At 41.2% G+C, this 18,068-nt stretch overlaps 1 protein-coding gene across 3 annotated transcripts in view; it reads left to right on the top strand.

Annotated features, from left to right (window-relative positions):
• The first annotated feature begins 443 nt into the window (after nt 1-443).
• LOC134815331 (uncharacterized) overlaps nt 444-18,068 on the top strand; it is a 68,495-nt gene continuing 50,870 nt past the window's right edge. For all 3 annotated transcript variants that reach the window (XM_063823848.1, XM_063823847.1, XM_063823850.1), the window contains exons 1-15: nt 444-550; nt 1,925-2,059; nt 2,289-2,484; nt 2,658-2,845; nt 3,152-3,284; nt 5,833-6,050; nt 6,542-6,642; nt 9,438-9,578; nt 10,458-10,579; nt 13,684-13,865; nt 14,018-14,148; nt 14,271-14,379; nt 16,751-16,903; nt 17,116-17,174; nt 17,905-18,013. In XM_063823848.1, coding sequence (XP_063679918.1) covers nt 475-550; nt 1,925-2,059; nt 2,289-2,484; nt 2,658-2,845; nt 3,152-3,284; nt 5,833-6,050; nt 6,542-6,642; nt 9,438-9,578; nt 10,458-10,579; nt 13,684-13,865; nt 14,018-14,148; nt 14,271-14,379; nt 16,751-16,903; nt 17,116-17,174; nt 17,905-18,013 — 2,053 coding nt within the window. In that variant the 5' untranslated portion in view covers nt 444-474. The remainder of the gene's footprint in view (nt 551-1,924; nt 2,060-2,288; nt 2,485-2,657; nt 2,846-3,151; nt 3,285-5,832; nt 6,051-6,541; nt 6,643-9,437; nt 9,579-10,457; nt 10,580-13,683; nt 13,866-14,017; nt 14,149-14,270; nt 14,380-16,750; nt 16,904-17,115; nt 17,175-17,904; nt 18,014-18,068) is intronic.

Below are 18,068 nucleotides of genomic sequence, written 5' to 3' on the forward strand. Positions count from 1 at the left end.
TCAAAGACGGTTTTAAGTTTTAAAATTAAATTAGAAGGATGATAAATTAAATTAGAAGAATGGTAGAAAGAGATGATTTCTAAAAGTTAATTATTTTTGGAATGTTTTAAATGAAGTTTTAGGAAAAATTTCCTAGTGAGATTAAAGTTTAAACTGTTGCTAGAAAACCACTCTGAATAGTGGTCTGATGGCAATGGTCACTTGTTACTGTTCTATTATAATTAATGTTTCATGAACTATAAGTATAAAAATATATAAAACAAACTTTCGCGATCATTTTGCCCAGATTTTAGCTGGGTAACCCTCCCCTGGATACCAAAACTTATAAAGATACCAAGCACCACCTCTTGAGAACTTGACCAATTCCTGGACGACCAATTTAAATGAATTTTATTGATATATGTGTTTTAACATGGATCTTAACAAGTGATACTCATAGATGACTATGGAGAACCATTAAAAACCAGCAATAGAATGCCTAATCTGCTCCGCTTTCGCCAACTATTGCTGCTTTACTCTTTGCTCTTCCTCCACACTCACTGTCAGACAAGTAAGTGTGATTTTAAAACTTTTAGAATATCAGAAATTTTTTGATTTTTGGCCACAATATACATTTTGTTGATATCGTTTAATGCTGTATAATGTATCTATCATAATAATTTACAACTTCTATCATTGCCTGGCAATGATTTCCAGCGAGGTATCAACCTTGTGTCTTTACTCCTTTCCAGATGACAGCAGATTTGTGTCTTTCAACTCTTCTTGTGACTTGGAACTATTTAAACATTCTTCATTTATCACCGGACAGGCCCCTTCCCATGAACGGACTCTGTTCAGTATTGACACAGTATACTTCAACTTTACAAACAATGGCTTGCTTGAAAGTGATACTCTGGCTATCAGATTCCTTCCAAGATTTCAAAAACTGGCTATAATGAATGGTGTTTTTAAACTAGGGTCAAAAACAGTCACAAATGACGGTTTCGTAACAATTACATTGGAGCAACCTTACCCTCAACCTACGAAGGGTGATTCAAAAATAAGCCACAGCTACAAAATTGAATTCTCATCTACTTACGTGAACATCTATGCTAACGGGAAAGAGATCTATTCCATAAACTATCTGGCATTGTCCGAGGATCCAAGTAGATTTTTCTCTGGTATCAATGGGTTTACAACTTCAGCAGATGTGTTTTGGAGAAAACTCAATTGCCAAGAGTCGCACTATATCGCTCTTCTAGGTTACTAAGAGCAGCTGTTGTTGAACTTTGTTTTTTGCAGTTTTTCTGCAACTTGAAGCTTTCAATGTTCACCATAGCATATAATGAAGTATCTTATCATTGGACTAGTTTGTTTCCAAACGATTTGGTAACAATTTGTTTTACTGTTTTCAAGTTTGGCATTATTTCATAGCCTGGTGATTTTTCAAGTTATCATAAATTTGTATACAACAGTCAAATATAAGCACTGCCAATAATCCATTCTTAATATATTCTATCTTAGCATATAATAATAAATATAAATTTCACAGGCAAAGCGTTTGCTAAATGTTTAAAAATATTGGCGGTTAAACTTAAAAGAATTATTTTGTGGAATTATTTTTCTGTTAAGAAAAGGGCGAAAATATGCAATAACATGATAAGATGATAGCAAATCTGTAACAGGTTTTGGGGAGTTTAGCATTGTAATCTGCTTTAAAGAGCTGTGTTCCTGATGGCTAAGGCATGCTACATAATATAACATACATAACACTACATAATACACATACATAACACTACATAATACACTTCACTGGGATTGAGTTGTATTCATGTGTCCATTTTTTCAACAAACATCATTATCATGATTCTATGATTATATGTAAATCTGTTTTTGGCATAAAGTAGCACATTAGTGCTCACATATTACCAGAAAACAACTGCAGGTTGTGGAGAAGACAGAGATTGTCAGTTAAACGGAGGTCCGACAGGGCTGTGCTATAATGGTGGCTGTGTTTGTCATCCCTCCTTTCTCAGTAGCAATGGCTGTCAGTCTGTCAGTCTGTTTAATGAACCACATGGTGAGTGATATCTTCTCTGAGTTTAGTGGAATTATGTTTTAAAAGTTAAAATATGTGTTGCCACGTTATGTCGTAGAAGATACTGCATAATAATACTTTTGAAATCTTGTTAAGTTATTATGCTGCAATTACTCTATTAATGTTTTAAAAATTGGTCTGGGAAAATGTGCTTCATTGAACGGAGTTGGGATAGTTCCAATCATTCGAGAAATTAGCTGTTAAAATGTAGGGAGAATACGGTACGAGTTTAATTACGAGCAAGTGACCTGGAGCGAGGCTGACCTAAGCTGTAAGATGAAGCTGGGGAGACTGGCTAAGATACTGAACGCTGAACAGAACGATTATATTAAGAGTGAGATACAGGGCCGAGTAACCAACTACGGGCTCAACGACATTGACTTGTTCTTTGGGCTGGTTTACAACGGGTAAGTAGTGTTCTCTACATTGAGAATTAAGATAGTGTTGTTCTAGTTCAGATCATACATTATCAGGTAATTTACCTAGATATTTCTAAATTTATTGTATCTATACATCATCATAATACAAGTTGTGTAATAGTACACGGAACACAATGATAATAGCTGCACCTTACTACCAGGGGGAGCCCGGGAGAGTTCAGATGGAGCGACAGTGCGCGTTACAGTACCTCCTACTCACACTGGTACCTCGGGAGACTGTCTCCACGTGGTAGCCGGTCCAAACATGTGGTGATCAGTGACAGGGGCTACTGGGAGGGTGTCGACATTAACAGCGACACTAAACACGGATACGTGTGTGAATATGACGGTAGGTGCTTGACAAGGCGGCCAGGAAAGGGGGCAGGGTAGGGGGGGGGGGGCAGGGGAGGGAGGAGGGGCCAGGGGAGGGGAGGGGGGGCAGGGGAGGGAGGAGGGGCCAGGGGAGGGGAGGGGGGGCAGGGGAGGGAGGAGGGGCCAGGGGAGGGGAGGGGGGGGGCAGGGGAGGGGGCAGGGGAGGGGGCAGAGGAGGGGAGGGGACTGTGCTACTTGATGGACAAATCTTGTAGTTCCTATTTAAAATGATAATATAACTGGTTACTGGTGATCTAATTAACTAATTAATGTTTGTTGCCAGGTATTCCTAGTTATGTGCTCCACACTACTCCTAAAAACTACTCTGAAGCAGACGCCACGTGTCGTGGTCAAGGTTACGATGTTGTCTCTATCGGAGATAAGAAGGAGCTGGATTATGTACTCGCACTCTACAGGTTAGGTTACCTTTCATCTTATCAACTGTATCGATATATAATACTGTATTATATAAAATACTTGTTGCAAGTTAACATTGAACGAGCTTTATCTACATGTTTAGTCGAGAACAGGTTATATTTGAAGTTAAATATAGAATAAGGTATTGATAATCAGTCTTATCTACTAAACACACATATTAAAGTGACCATGGTGAGGAGTGTATACGGTTAATCTAAAAAACGCGTTCACTTTATTGTAAACCGTGTATATATATGCGGTGTATAATTCCTGGAATTACATTCATTTAATTGTGAGTTACAAGCCAATTCAAATATCCTTGTTATTTCTAATTAATGAAATGTCGTTTTGTACCCAAAATACCACAAAATACCACAAAATGAGATTTCATCATCTGTTACGGTAATCGGAATATGAGTATGTGATGTAAGGAAAACTGTCAAATTTGAATTACATCTTTCATCTTTAACATGTTTAACAGAATCCAATATAGATTTTAAAATATACTTTTAAAATGTGACCCAGCTACTGAAATCCTTTAGTGTGGTTACTACTTTAACAAAAACATTAGTCAAGCTGTATTATATTTAACAGCTGTCAGTTAACAGTCTTGTCAAGGAGGAAACACAGTTATACCAAACATATAAAACATGCCCCATTTAAATTAGCTTTAATTGGACTGTCAGTGAGTTTGCCACTAAAACAAGACGTGCGACTAATTGACCTTGCTCGCCAACGTTATGGAATGGCCCAGCTGTTAAAGCAAGGCTACATTTTGTCTAAAAATGTATGATAGAATCTAGATGCATAGTCAACACCCCTTGATAGCATAATTATGATTTAATGCATATTTTATGCGAAGCAATATTACTTATCACTATTTGGTACAGTAAGAGCGGAGAAAGTAGGAGTCTGGCTTTGTGGAGACAGTCGGAACCAGTAACCAGTAACCAGTAACCATGTAACCAGTATTTCTCTACTGACTGTGTGGTACAACTTGTTAACTTGTTCTACAACTCTCAAATTAATCTTACTAAACATTTCACCCGGTATCCAATACCTCCAGTGAGGAGGAAGTTTGAAACACACTGGTAAATTTTAGGCGAAATGAATTATCTTGGGTGCATTTTGAGAGTTTCATACTGATGAACAGATAACGTATGACTTATGAATTGTAAAAGGTAGTGATTGGTGAATACTGAATAACGAATAAGCATTACAAAATCTTCGTAATTGCTGATGTAGTAAATAAAACTACAAAGATTCACTCAAAAAGATACAAATGAGTGTAGTAATGATTGAGTAGAATGCGTGTGGGTTTTTACAAACATAACATCCAGTCAGTGTTACTATCTCTGTTAGTGTGATCAATATGACGGTTGTCACTTGTCTCCTAATGCATCTCTAATATTTGTAATGGGTAGTTCGCAGCTGTTTCCTTCAGTTTTATTAATTGAGATGTTAATATTATGGAGAAATTAGCGCCAGAAAGCGCCCTCCCTTATTCAACCATATCTGAACTGCTTCTATAATTAGCTCAATTTTAATGGCACACCTTCGTGGCTTCTGCAATCTGCAAACATATGTTTTCACTTCACTCCTGATAATTATGTAACTCGTATAAAATACACTAATATATGTGGATATTACTCAAAATACGAGCACTGGATCCAAGGTTATAGGGTAGTTCAGTGCTGGCCATGTCATATAGACAGATAGAACTCAGTAACTCATCAACAATAAGGAGTTGTTGATTCAACAACTCCTTATTTCTTGCCACCTAATATTTGTGTGCGGAATAATCTTCTAATGTAGCAGATTGTAATTGTGGGCGTGGTACACCGTGTTTTGAAATTGTAGGTCAAAATAATAAACATCAAACACTTTTAGGTCAAAATAATAAACACCAAACACTTTTAGGTCAAAATAATAAACATCAAACACTTTCAGGTCAAAATTATAAATATCAAACACTTTTAGGTCAAAATAATAAACATCAAACACTTTCAGGTCAAAAAAATTTCCGTTAATTATACAAATTGCAGTGCAAGTGGGGATCGGATGGTTTGGTTTTTTCAGAAATACTTCTTAGAAAGATTTATAAACATTGCTATAACTTATAAACCTATAAACATTGCTATAACTTATAAACCTATAAACATTGCTATAACTTATAAACCTATAAACATTGCTATAACTTATAAACCTATAAACATTGCTATAACTTATAAACCTATAAACATTGCTATAACTTATAAACCTATAAACATTGCTATAACTTATAAACCTATAAACATTGCTATAACTTATAAACCTATAAACATTGCTATAACTTATAAACCTATAAACATTGCTATAACTTATAAACCTATAAACATTGCTATAACTTATAAACCTATAAACATTGCTATAACTTATAAACCTATAAACATTGCTATAACTTATAAACCTATAAACATTGCTATAACTTATAAACATATAAACATTGCTATAACTTATAAACATATAAACATTGCTATAACTTATAAACCTATTTAAACATTGCAGTACGAGCGGTATAAGGACGGGTTGGGTGGGTCTTCACAGAGACTACTCCAACTGGAGGTGGCCTGACGGTAGTCTCTACGATAAAAGTGTGTTACGAGTAGGAAACAGAGACTCTTATAATCACCAGAATAGAGTGTTATTACAGACTGAACAAGGTCCCAACTTCCTGGTGGTCACTGACGAGGAGCGGGTCCCTTTTATCTGCAAAACAGCTAAAGGTCTGTCAGTTATCTTCCTTTCTTTTGTTTCAACTAATTATAAATTTTATGCCATTTATTACAATAAAACTTAGGGTAAAACAATTCAATTCGATACTTGAAAGCCTTATGCGTACTGGTATGGTTCTCAATTTATTACCCAACATGACGTTGTATTTTTATCCAATGATGTTCGGCTTGCTACTCTTGTAATTATTCTTCTGTATTTTTTTGACTTCTCTCATTAATTTTTTGAGATAGTCGATATGGAAATAATTTACAATATTACGACTTGAAACCTCACAAAGTTATAATAACTTCAAAGCTAACACTATTAACGAGTAACTGATTGAAATTTGAAGTAAAACGATTTATTTTCAAGCATTACATAAGTCCTTACCGATTATTCCAGTAAATTTCTGGGATGAAAAAATTTAACACTGCTGAATATAAGTTTTATCTTAATAGTGGTGTGTTAAATTTCAACTTATTATTATTATTGAAATTTGCAGTAAAACGAGATTGCGAAGTGTTGAAGAGCACTGACCCGAGTCTATTATCCAGTCCTTCCTACTATGTGCAGCCCAAGGAGGGGGCACTCTCCAAATCTATGGTAATATTTCTAGTAGTCTTCTATTTGCATTTTTTTACTATTGAAATTGGAAGCACCATCTTCATATCACAAATTTTCGTCATGAGTAGAACTATGATATTCTTACAACTCTCATCATAAAAAGAACTGATAAACTGTGGGCGGAATTTGTAAACCTCCGTACCCTAAAAGTGTAGTGTACCCCCACCCCCGTACCCTAAAAGTGTAGTGTACCCCCCACCCCCGTACTCTAAAAGTGTAGTGTACCCCCCACCCCCGTACTCTAAAAGTGTAGTGTACCCCCCACCCCCGTACCCTAAAAGTGTAGTGTACCCCCCACCCCCGTACTCTAAAAGTGTAGTGTACCCCCCACCCCCGTACCCTAAAAGTGTAGTGTACCCCCCACCCCCGTACTCTAAAAGTGAAGTGTACCCCCCACCCCCGTACTCTAAAAGTGTAGTGTACCCCCCACCCCCGTACCCTAAAAGTGAAGTGTACCCCCCACCCCCGTACTCTAAAAGTGTAGTGTACCCCCCACCCCCGTACCCTAAAAGTGTAGTGTACCCCCCACCCCCGTACCCTAAAAGTGTAGTGTACCCCCCCACCCCCCCCCCCACCCCCCCCCCCCCCCCCCCCCCCCCCTCCCCCCGTACCCTACTCTGGTTAGGGAGGGAGGAGAGGGAGGGGTATCTTACATCTACTGAGTACTGATTACTGATCAAAGGTTTTACTAAGTAAACACATAAGGACCATGTAAAGGCAGGGCCCGACAAGTACAACCTCACATTCCACTCTAATTCCACACACATTCCAAATGGACAGTGGTGATTACACTTCAGAACATATTATGTGGGCCGTGGGGAGTATTAATATGTGCCTGGTATTACTACACGGTTGGTCTGTCACACTGGTCCACCAGGTGCTGACATATTTTTCCACCCAATATTATACTCAAATTATAAGTCATTTTAAGTTATTCCACATTTCTACTGCTAAAAATTGTGAAATTCAGTTTAAATCCTTCCATAGCAGATAGAGCAGCAAGCGTGTTATTCACGCCTATAATGATATAATAATATAATGAATAATGATGCTTTACGTTGCACACCAAGCACGCAAATGCTATGGTGAAGACGTTGTGAGATATACGCACTTCATTTAGGTGTAACAGTTACTGTCATAACTCAGAAACCAAAATTTGGTGATATTATCTTAGATGAAACTGTTTTATCAAATAAGTGAATAATTTTTCAGAGTAGGTCTTACCTGAGAATAATTTACTTTTTAAAAGGATTGGCGCTGCTAAGAAAGGAAACTGTATAATTAATAATTAAGATGGGTCTTGTGTCAGGGAAGCTGTAGAAAGTAAAGATAAGATCTGATACGTCACATTCCTCTCGTAATAGTGTCTCCATGACAACACCTTAACTACACACGCCGTCACCCTAACAACACCCTAACATCTACATTACACTCCTTATACGTACATATCTAGATACTATCTAGTAAATATCACACGTGTTCGTGTGTGTCGTCAGATGATCATAATAACTGTAACACATGTGACTATGTTATTATAGTAATAACAATGTTCAGTAGCCATAACAAGTTAAGTTACAAATCATCGTGTAAACTAGAAGTATCTTTAAATGCGCCCTACTTTAAATGATATTTGTCCTGCTAGTGTTTTGTTTGGATCTTAATTTGGTCGAAAGTTCTCCAACGTAAGAAACAAATAATTTAGATTCTATAAAATGTGTAGCTGAGGTTTATCGTTATGTGGTGTTATGGTCCTCCTAGTGGTTAGAGTTTCTGTAAGTTGAACTGATTGTGGTGGTACAGCATGCATGTGATATAACTCATAGAAAACACGATCATTATTAAATTGTTACCATTTTCTGAGTATCCAGATTATTCTCTGCATGAGCGCATCAAAAGATCATTAATTCACAGCTTGAAAAGAGTTGATCTATTTATCAGTCTCAAACTATTAGCTGTACTTTTAAATTTAAGATAAGTTTGGTTCGTTAAGGAGGGACATGAGAAGTTAAGATAAGTCATTCAAGTGCCGCGATTTTATAATCCACCACCAGATAATATAATCTTAGCAATGAATAACAGTGTTACTGTTAGTAATTTCTAGTACTACAGTAACACGTGGAAATGAAGTTTATTTAATATTTAAATATAACGGTGAATGCCGATTCTATATGAGCATGATAGAGAGTGGGGAGATTAAAATAATGATACTGATCTAGCAGCTAGGTAAAGTAACAAGCAAGCAGCAAGTAATTTGCAAGCCTGCAAATTAACCTGAACTGCGTGAGCTCAGTATAACTGATGCAATCATCCTTTCTAACCGTGACTTTACTGGGGCGTGTCCTACTGTGTTCCACTGTGTATTGCTCCTTATCACACACGCAAATCTTAACACATTTACACTCAATTTCATGATTTTATCATCGCTCCATTGATTTTAGTAAATGGTAAACACTAAGCTCTGGTCTATGACCAAGAGTTTCACTTTCACTTTCGCTTTCACTTTCACTTTCACTTTCTTCTAAACATTTACACTCAATTTCATGATTTTATCATCGCTCCATTGATTTTAGTAAATGGTAAACACTAAGCTCTGGTCTATGACCAAATGAAAACTAATATCCTGTCAGTTTGATAAAGCAGGTGCCTTCGCTCCCCTACCAAGGGATACCTCCAACTGGCAGTCCCGTTCACATTTAGAAACTGATAGATATTATTTCACTTTCACTTTCTCCTAAACTTTCACTTTCTCCTAAACTTTCACTTTGTGTTACCAGGTGTACTGTGATATGAGCACTGACGGCGGAGGTTACACGTACTTCATTGTTAAAGATAAGCGAAACGGAGTCAGCAGCGCTGAAACTATCCCCAAATTCTGTCGAGACTTTCAGCCTGTCGATATTGTCTCGCCGAAACAGGTTACCAGTCTATTTTCAGTTTCACTTTAATCTATAATATATCTTATACACGTCGCGAAATGTGAACCCTTAAAATATGTTACACTCCGTTTTTTACTTTATTCACTTTTCTGATGAATCCTATGAAAACCACAAGCTACAAGATTCTTAATTGACTATATTTATAAGACTTTACGTTGGTATCCCTAAATGTATGATAAATAATTGTGGCGTTACCATAGCTTAACCATGGCGTTACCATAGCTTTAAACTATCTCAACATTTCTAACGCCACTAAAGTGAATGTACAAATCATTCATTGTTGTTTATACTCTTCTAAGAGCATCCAATATCCATCCATACATGCTGACAGGGCTGTTAATGAAGTATCATTATTATCTCGCCCAATGCTCTACGAGTCATATGGTTTTAGCATATTTACATATTATATTATGGTATAATAACAAGTTGTGAGTTTCAAATACAACTGGTACAAGCCCAGAATACGGACATTATTACGCGTGAAACAGTCTTCAGAGATTGACAGCTAGGATATTAAATTGAAATACCGCACAATTTTATCGGTAGTTCAGCTTTGTCCTTTGATGGTTTGACTGTTAGAGAAACTGGTGTATGAAGAGTACCAGAAGTAATAATAGCATCAAAGCATGACACCGGAGCAATGAGCATAATCATTTGAAATACTATCCCGGACATGATTCCGTGTAAGATTATTCTATTTTAGAAGTGAGGACCACCCACCGCACGGAGGTGTGTAAGAACGGTGTGTGTGTGTGTACTGTGTGACGGAACGTTTCAGTCCGTGTTGCTGGGAACAATAAACACTTTAGAACAAGCACACTCTACTAAGTAACACTCTACTAAGTAACACTACTGCAGGTACTGGAGCTGCGGAGGATCCTGCTGAAGGAGGGGGTGTTGCAGGAGGGGAGATCACGTGACACCGGTCTGGTTCCTGTAGCGGTCTTCAGGGACGGCAAATACACTTCTCTTACCTCTGGGTACGTTAAGTCGTTAACATTGGAGAAAATTATATTTAATATTTATTGGAGAAAATCACGTGTAAAAGTCTGCTCCGTCGTCATAATGAGAGTGAAGCAGCCTAATAATATAATAAAATTATGTTCTTATAATTTCACAGTAGGTAAATCACTATCATTTTGTGATGGTTAAACATTTCTTAGAAAGGGTTTGCAGTGTCCTCTGTCCAGACACTACTTAACATTTCTCAGACCAATGTTAAGTTAATCTGAATTTTCCTTCTTTCTAATTTTCTCGCTGTTTATTCTAATTTCTAAATATATTAAGTTTATTAACTCAATGTGTGAGTCTCATCTCTCCTATTAACACAGATGTGTAAGGTGGCTGGTAGGAGGGATGGCTGGTGGTAGGGGGTGGCTGGGGAGGGGGGGGGGCTCCTTCATACTATAAAAGCAGGCTCCAGACCAACCTCAACACTAAGATGAAGTTTATTCTAGCACTTTGTGCTGCTGTTGGAGCTAAGATCATGGGCCACATTAGAGTGCCTCCTTATGAAGCGTCAAACATCCAGGCGCTGTCTCATGGCTCTGTGGGGAGGCGCTGTCTCATGGCTCTGTGGGGAGGCGCTGTCTCATGGCTCTGTGGGGAGGCGCTGTCTCATGGCTCTGTGGGGAGGCGCTGTCTCATGTCTCTGTGGGGAGGCGCTGTCTCATGTCTCTGTGGGGAGGCGCTGTCTCATGGCTCTGTGGGGAGGCGCTGTCTCATGTCTCTGTGGGGAGGCGCTGTCTCATGGCTCTGTGGGGAGGCGCTGTCTCATGGCTCTGTGGGGAGGCGCTGTCTCATGTCTCTGTGGGGAGGCGCTGTCTCATGTCTCTGTGGGGAGGCGCTGTCTCATGGCTCTGTGGGGAGGCGCTGTCTCATGTCTCTGTGGGGAGGCGCTGTGGGAGGCGCTGTCTCATGGCTCTGTGGGGAGGCGCTGTCTCATGGCTCTGTGGGGAGGCGCTGTCTCATGGCTCTGTGGGGAGGCGCTGTCTCATGGCTCTGTGGGGAGGCGCTGTCTCATGGCTCTGTGGGGAGGCGCTGTCTCATGGCTCTGTGGAGAGGCGCTGTCTCATGGCTCTGTGGGGAGGCGCTTTCTCATGGCTCTGTGGAGAGGCGCTGTCTCATGGCTCTGTGGGGAGGCGCTGTCTCATGTCTCTGTGGGGAGGCGCTGTCTCATGTCTCTGTGGGGAGGCGCTGTCTCATGTCTCTGTGGGGAGGCGCTGTCTCATGGCTCTGTGGGGAGGCGCTTTCTCATGGCTCTGTGGAGAGGCGCTGTCTCATGGCTCTGTGGGGAGGCGCTGTCTCATGTCTCTGTGGGGAGGCGCTGTCTCATGGCTCTGTGGGGAGGCGCTGTCTCATGGCTCTGTGGGGAGGCGCTGTCTCATGGCTCTGTGGAGAGGCGCTGTCTCATGGCTCTGTGGGGAGGCGCTTTCTCATGGCTCTGTGGAGAGGCGCTGTCTCATGGCTCTGTGGGGAGGCGCTGTCTCATGTCTCTGTGGAGAGGCGCTGTCTCATGGCTCTGTGGAGAGGCGCTGTCTCATGGCTCTGTGGGGAGGCGCTGTCTCATGGCTCTGTGGGGAGGCGCTGTCTCATGGCTCTGTGGGGAGGCCGGCTGTCTCATGGCTCTGTGGGGAGGCGCTGTCTCATGCTCTGTGGGGAGTCGCTGGTCTCATGGCTCTGTGGAGAGAGCTGTCTCATGGTCTCTGTGGGGAGCGCTGTTCATGCTCTGTGGGGAGGGCCTGTCTCATGTCTCTGTGGGGAGGCGCTGTCTCATGTCTCTGTGGGGAGGCGCTGTCTCATGTCTCTGTGGGGAGGCGCTGTATCATGGCTCTGTGGGAGGCGCTGTCTCATGTCTCTGTGGAGAGGCGTTCTCATGCTTGGGAGGCCTGTCTCATGCTCTGTGGAGGCGCTGTCTCAGGCTTGTGGACGCTGTCTCATCTCTTGAGGTGTTAGTCCGGAGGCGCTGCAGTTGACCGTCTCTGGCTCTGTGGGGTGATGCCTGTGAGGCGCTGTAGTCTGGAGCCTTCCAGGCTCAGCGCTGCCGTCTTGTAGCCTGTTATTCCTGTGGAGGCCGTCGTCTCGGGAGCCTGTTCTGCTCTGAAGCACTTCAGCTCGTGGTAGGCGCTGTCTATGGCTTGTGGGGCGCGCAGCTGGAGCCTGTCCCGCGTTCATCTCTGTAAGAGTGTCAGTTGTGGGGCGCCGAAGTGGGTATGGCCCCTGTGTAAGATGATGTGTGGGGCCTGTCCCTGTCCTTCGGGACTGTGAGGTGTAAGGATGGCAAGTCACAAGTGTAGGCACAAGCACCGGTGTTAATTGTGGAACACAACAAGAAAATTGAGAATAATCTTGTGCGAGGGTAGGGACCCAGATGTCGTTTCTAACCCAAATAAACTTTAAGGAGGCTTCTCATCAGTAGCCGCACCTCCTTACTCGGTTTCTGAACTGTAATTCTATGGGCTTCCAGACGGCCAGACCGAGTATTACCACCCCATCCTTCTAGAGTTCATCACAAGTAGCACCCACCTTGAAGATCTTTGACACCCAGACACACCCCATTGGCGAACAAACTTTGGATATAATCTTACATGCTCCCGAAGGAATCCCTGGTTTATGGTCTTTCTCATCGTCACCAGCACTTTCACTAGAGTCACCAGCCCTTTCACTGGAGTCATCAGCCCAATCACTGAAGTATACAGAAGTATAGTTGTGGAACACAACTATACTTGTAACACAAGCACCGGTGTTAACAATCTATGAATCTATCTAACTATCTAACAAATAAAGAAGAAAAGTAGTTTTAATAATACATTTATCCTTTATCTGATTCTAGAAATAAAAATGTGTTTTATTTATAAACGAATGAACGTAAATTCAAACGAATCAATAAATTCTCGTGACAATTAATAACAGAAAAGGTAATTGTTCAGCGTTTCCTGGTATACTCTAATAATGATCACCCTTCACTAATACTGTCACCCTTTATTTATGTTTCGTTTACCTAAAAACATTAGCAATTTAATAACATAATATCAAACAATGTATACAGCTATTAATATCATGTCTGAAGAACGTATCCCTGCAGGTCAGATATAACACAGCTTTTAGCGACCCTACAGTGGGACTATAACTTCCCAGTCCACCAGACAACCATACCTCCATTCAACGGTCAGATGTTGGGAATCAGCAGCAAACATCTCCTGACATCCTTTACTAAGCGGAGTAACGACGTGCTGGGCCCTGTGTGTAGTATGAATAACAAGCAAGGTACAACTATTGTAGACTAGATGTGGTTTCTAACTTCATGATACAGGGAGACCTAGAATACACGGTTATCCGAGCTATTAAAGGATGAGAACATGGTTTAAATAGTTGTGTGACTGAAGTTTGAGCAAATGAGTCATCGATAAATATTTCAGTGCCCCCGGAATCATTTTCTGCGGTATTCACTCCAGAAAGAAACGACACCCTCGTGTACAAGATTGAGGAGACTCAGCAGTTTGACAGCGGTTCAGTTTGTGCTTGGATTACAACGAAATACCAAGGAAAGGTAAACGCATTCTTTCAATTGCCAGACCACTTTTGATTAGTTCAATGTTAAAATATTTTGGAATATCATCAGAGTATAAGTATAAAATATAGTAACCAATACTGAAGTTGTGTTATTATCAGAACGTGGTTTACAGTATGGTAAAGACGGATAACACAGTTGTGTTAAAGCTCGTACTAGACGGACAGAATGATCACTTCGTCATCGGAGGGGCTCCAACTCATCTTACAGGTTATATTAATTGTGAATAATAACTGTAGTCCTGGTTACTGTTGTCAGGGGTAATGTGCCAGGGAAGGGGGGGGAGGGTCTGTAGTCCTGGTTACTGTTGTCAGGGGTAATGTGCCAGGGAAGGGGGGGGGGGGGGTCTGTAGTCCTGGTTACTGTTGTCGGGGGTAATGTGCCAGGGAAGGGGGGGGGGGGGGGGTCTGTAGTCCTGGTTACTGTTGTCAGGGGTAATGTGCCAGGGAAGGGGGGAGGGGGGTCTGTAGTCCTGGTTACTGTTGTCAGGGGTAATGTGCCAGGGAAGGGGGGGGGGGGTCTGTAGTCCTGGTTACTGTTGTCAGGGGTAATGTGCCAGGGAAGGGGGGGGGGGGTCTGTAGTCCTGGTTACTGTTGTCAGGGGCAATGTGCCAGGGAAGGGGGGGGGGGTCTGTAGTCCTGGTTACTGTTGTCAGGGGGAATGTGCCAGGGAAGGGGGGGTCTGTAGTCCTGGTTACTGTTGTCAGGGGCAATGTGCCAGGGAAGGGGGGGTCTGTAGTCCTGGTTACTGTTGTCAGGGGTAATGTGCCAGGGAAGGGGGGGTCTGTAGTCCTGGTTACTGTTGTCAGGGGCAATGTGCCAGGGAAGGGGGGGGGGGGGTCTGTAGTCCTGGTTACTGTTGTCAGGGGTGATGTGCCAGGGAAGGGGGGGGGGGTCTGTAGTCCTGGTTACTGTTGTCAGGGGTAATGTGCCAGGGAAGGGGGGGTCTGTAGTCCTGGTTACTGTTGTCAGGGGTAATGTGCCAGGGAAAGGGGGGGGGGGGTCTTATTTGGAGAGTAAGTTTCATCTACACTCCTTACTATCTTATGGAATTAAACAAAAGTTTTCTTATTTTCTGATCTGCAGATAAGAATAGGCCTCAGTCTAGGCCCTAGGCCCACAATATTATTAGGATTGCGCTCAAAGTCTTCAGTAAGATGTCATATTGATGTGAGAAACTTAGACACTAAAACAGTCAACACTAGGATTTACTATTCAGGATATTCACAATAATACAGGCTACATACATTTGGGCTACATTCCGTCCACTCTGGGTAGTTGCTCCAACCTTCGTCCACTGGACACAGAATACTTTAACTAACCAGGCGGAGGGATGCTCTTTTATTTTCAATATTTGTATCTACATTTTGTGTTACGAACCTTAAGGCTCGAATACCTAAATTTCTTGAGTGACGAAAGCAGCTAATACCAGCAGAATTCTCCTAATCGGACCAACATGAGCATTGTACGGGTAAAACGTTTGAAGTTTTGGAATCACATCTCACAAAACTGTTTAAGGTCTACCCCAGTGAAACTCTTTTCTGCTGTAAGCTTTCACTGGTGGCATTCATTTGTTTAACATATTGACAGTAAAACAGACAAAAGGTCGCGAGAAAATTATATCTTTGAACCTGAGCACTCAGATAATTTTCATTGGCCTGTTCAAAATTCGTATCATCAAGAAGTGTCTGTTTAGAAAAACACCTTCGAGTTTCTGTATGTTATAAAGTGAATGCTTTGCAATTATCTGTTTTATAGCACAGCAGAATACATCGTTTCACTTTCACCGTTACGTGGTGTTTGCACACGACACAATGTCCAGCTCTGCAAAATTCCTTCTAAAATTCCTTCTATAATTCTTGTCAACAACCTGAAACTCCCTGTTCATCTACCGCTGAGAAAGAGCCGGAGAATTGTTCTAGACCATCTAATACTGTATATATTTACACAGCATTTCCATTAGCACACATTAGTAACAGATTAGTAACATATTAGTAACAGATTAGCAACACATTAGTAACACACGAATACTATGTAAATTGGGCAATTTGGTAATCGCGCTGGGCACACTTGGGGCACACTTGGGGCACAAAATTGTATTTCCTGGGGCACAGTTGGGGCAAAAAGTTACTTGGGGCACACTTGGGGCACACTTGGGGCAGAAGCAGTTGGGGCACAGTTGGGGCACAGTTGGGGCAAAAAAGTGACCTGAAGCACAGTTTTTGTAAACTAAACACACTTGGCCCCAAGTGCTCAAGTGTGCCCCAAGTGTGCCCCAAGTGTGCCCCAGGAAATACAATTTTGTGCCCCAAGTGTGCCCCAACTGTGCCCCAACTGTACCCCAAGTGTGCCCAGCGCGATTACCAAATTGCCGTAAATCGTAAACGAATAATAATAAAGTTGATTTTTGTACCTGTAAAATATTTCCCTAATAGAAATTGATCTTTTCACTTGTCAATGTGTCCAGCCTTTAATATAGGGTCACATAAAGAGTTGGGGGAAATGGGACAGGTATTTACAAATTATGTTATTCTCAAATACAGTAAAATAAATATAAACTCTACAATTAATGTTATTCCAGATTTTGGAATAAAGGACGGCTCAGCTCACAGACTGTGCCTAAACCTGGTGTACAGTCAATACGAGGTATTGGTGGATGGGGCTATGGTTCTAGCTGGCAATACCTTCAGTAGGGATACTCGGGGCATGGTACTTGAGGGTGTAATAACTTTAGGTGTGTATTAACTTTATCAGTTTACTTATCTTCTAATTAAATCTATTAATCTTACAAATCCAGGTTTTAATGTGTACAAATCAGAGTTATTTGGTTCTTATATTGCCTGCTAAAGTAGGCATTAAGTATGCCTAATGATAACTAACTTGTGCCTGTAATAACTAACTAATTGTGCTAATTAACTAACTATATTAACTAACTAAATTAATCAGGTGACAGTTTTATTGGCACGGTGGATAGTTTGGATATCTGGGATTCTACTGTCACAGCGGTAAGCTTATTTTAATACTAATTACGTCATCAGTACTAGTGTCTAGCAACCTTGGTAAGTTAGGAATCGCTAACCTGTATTTGTGGTTGCGTCGTCTTAGATGGTCCTAATCGGACCAACATGAGCATTTTATGGGCCGAACTTAGATGCTTGGTTAGTATCTGAAGAATGCACGGCTCCCACCCTACACTTCAGCTGCGATTTGTTAGATTAAGTCTGACTTCTAAAGATATGATATTTGCAAGTGAAAGTGGAAAAGTTAGTTACTGATCAGTGATCAGGGCTCAGTGATCAGGGCTCAGGGCTCAGGGCTCAGTGATCAGGGCTCAGTGATCAGGGCTCAGTGATCAGGGCTCAGACTTTTCTTGAAACTTCTCACTCCTCATTCTTAATAGAGTCAAAACTCAAAATCAATAAAATATTCCCAGCGAACAGATGTTTACTTCTCCAACGTTTATCACGCCTTCCCTGTTAACTTAATAGTGCAAAAAGTAGCAATAAGGAGATTGTTGTGCCTGGTCCAAACTGGACTATTTGCTTTTAACTTGTCATCAATACTGTGCAATTAAAGCTAAAAGTGCAATCATAGCAAAAGGTGTGGACATATAGCGACCAGAATATCCCAGGAACTAGGTTGTGCAGAATACTCTGCACAGCAAGCAAGTATAATCCAGTTTTTGTGTATTACATAATACGTTAAACAGCTTCCTTCACACTTCTCATCTCGTAGGGAGCCAGGATAACAAAGAGTCCGCTATATTCCCCTGGAAAGATCATACGCTGGAGTGACTTGTACACTAGCCGACCAAATGACGTACTCAAGCCAGCTGCTCTATTTCGTAAGTAGTCTGTCAGTTTACACAGTTTTTAAGAATTCCTACGTAATTCCTCAGT

Source organism: Bolinopsis microptera, chromosome 5, assembly GCF_026151205.1.
Source record: "Bolinopsis microptera isolate Bmic1 chromosome 5, MBARI_Bmic_1.0, whole genome shotgun sequence".
Lineage (NCBI taxonomy): Eukaryota > Metazoa > Ctenophora > Tentaculata > Lobata > Bolinopsidae > Bolinopsis > Bolinopsis microptera.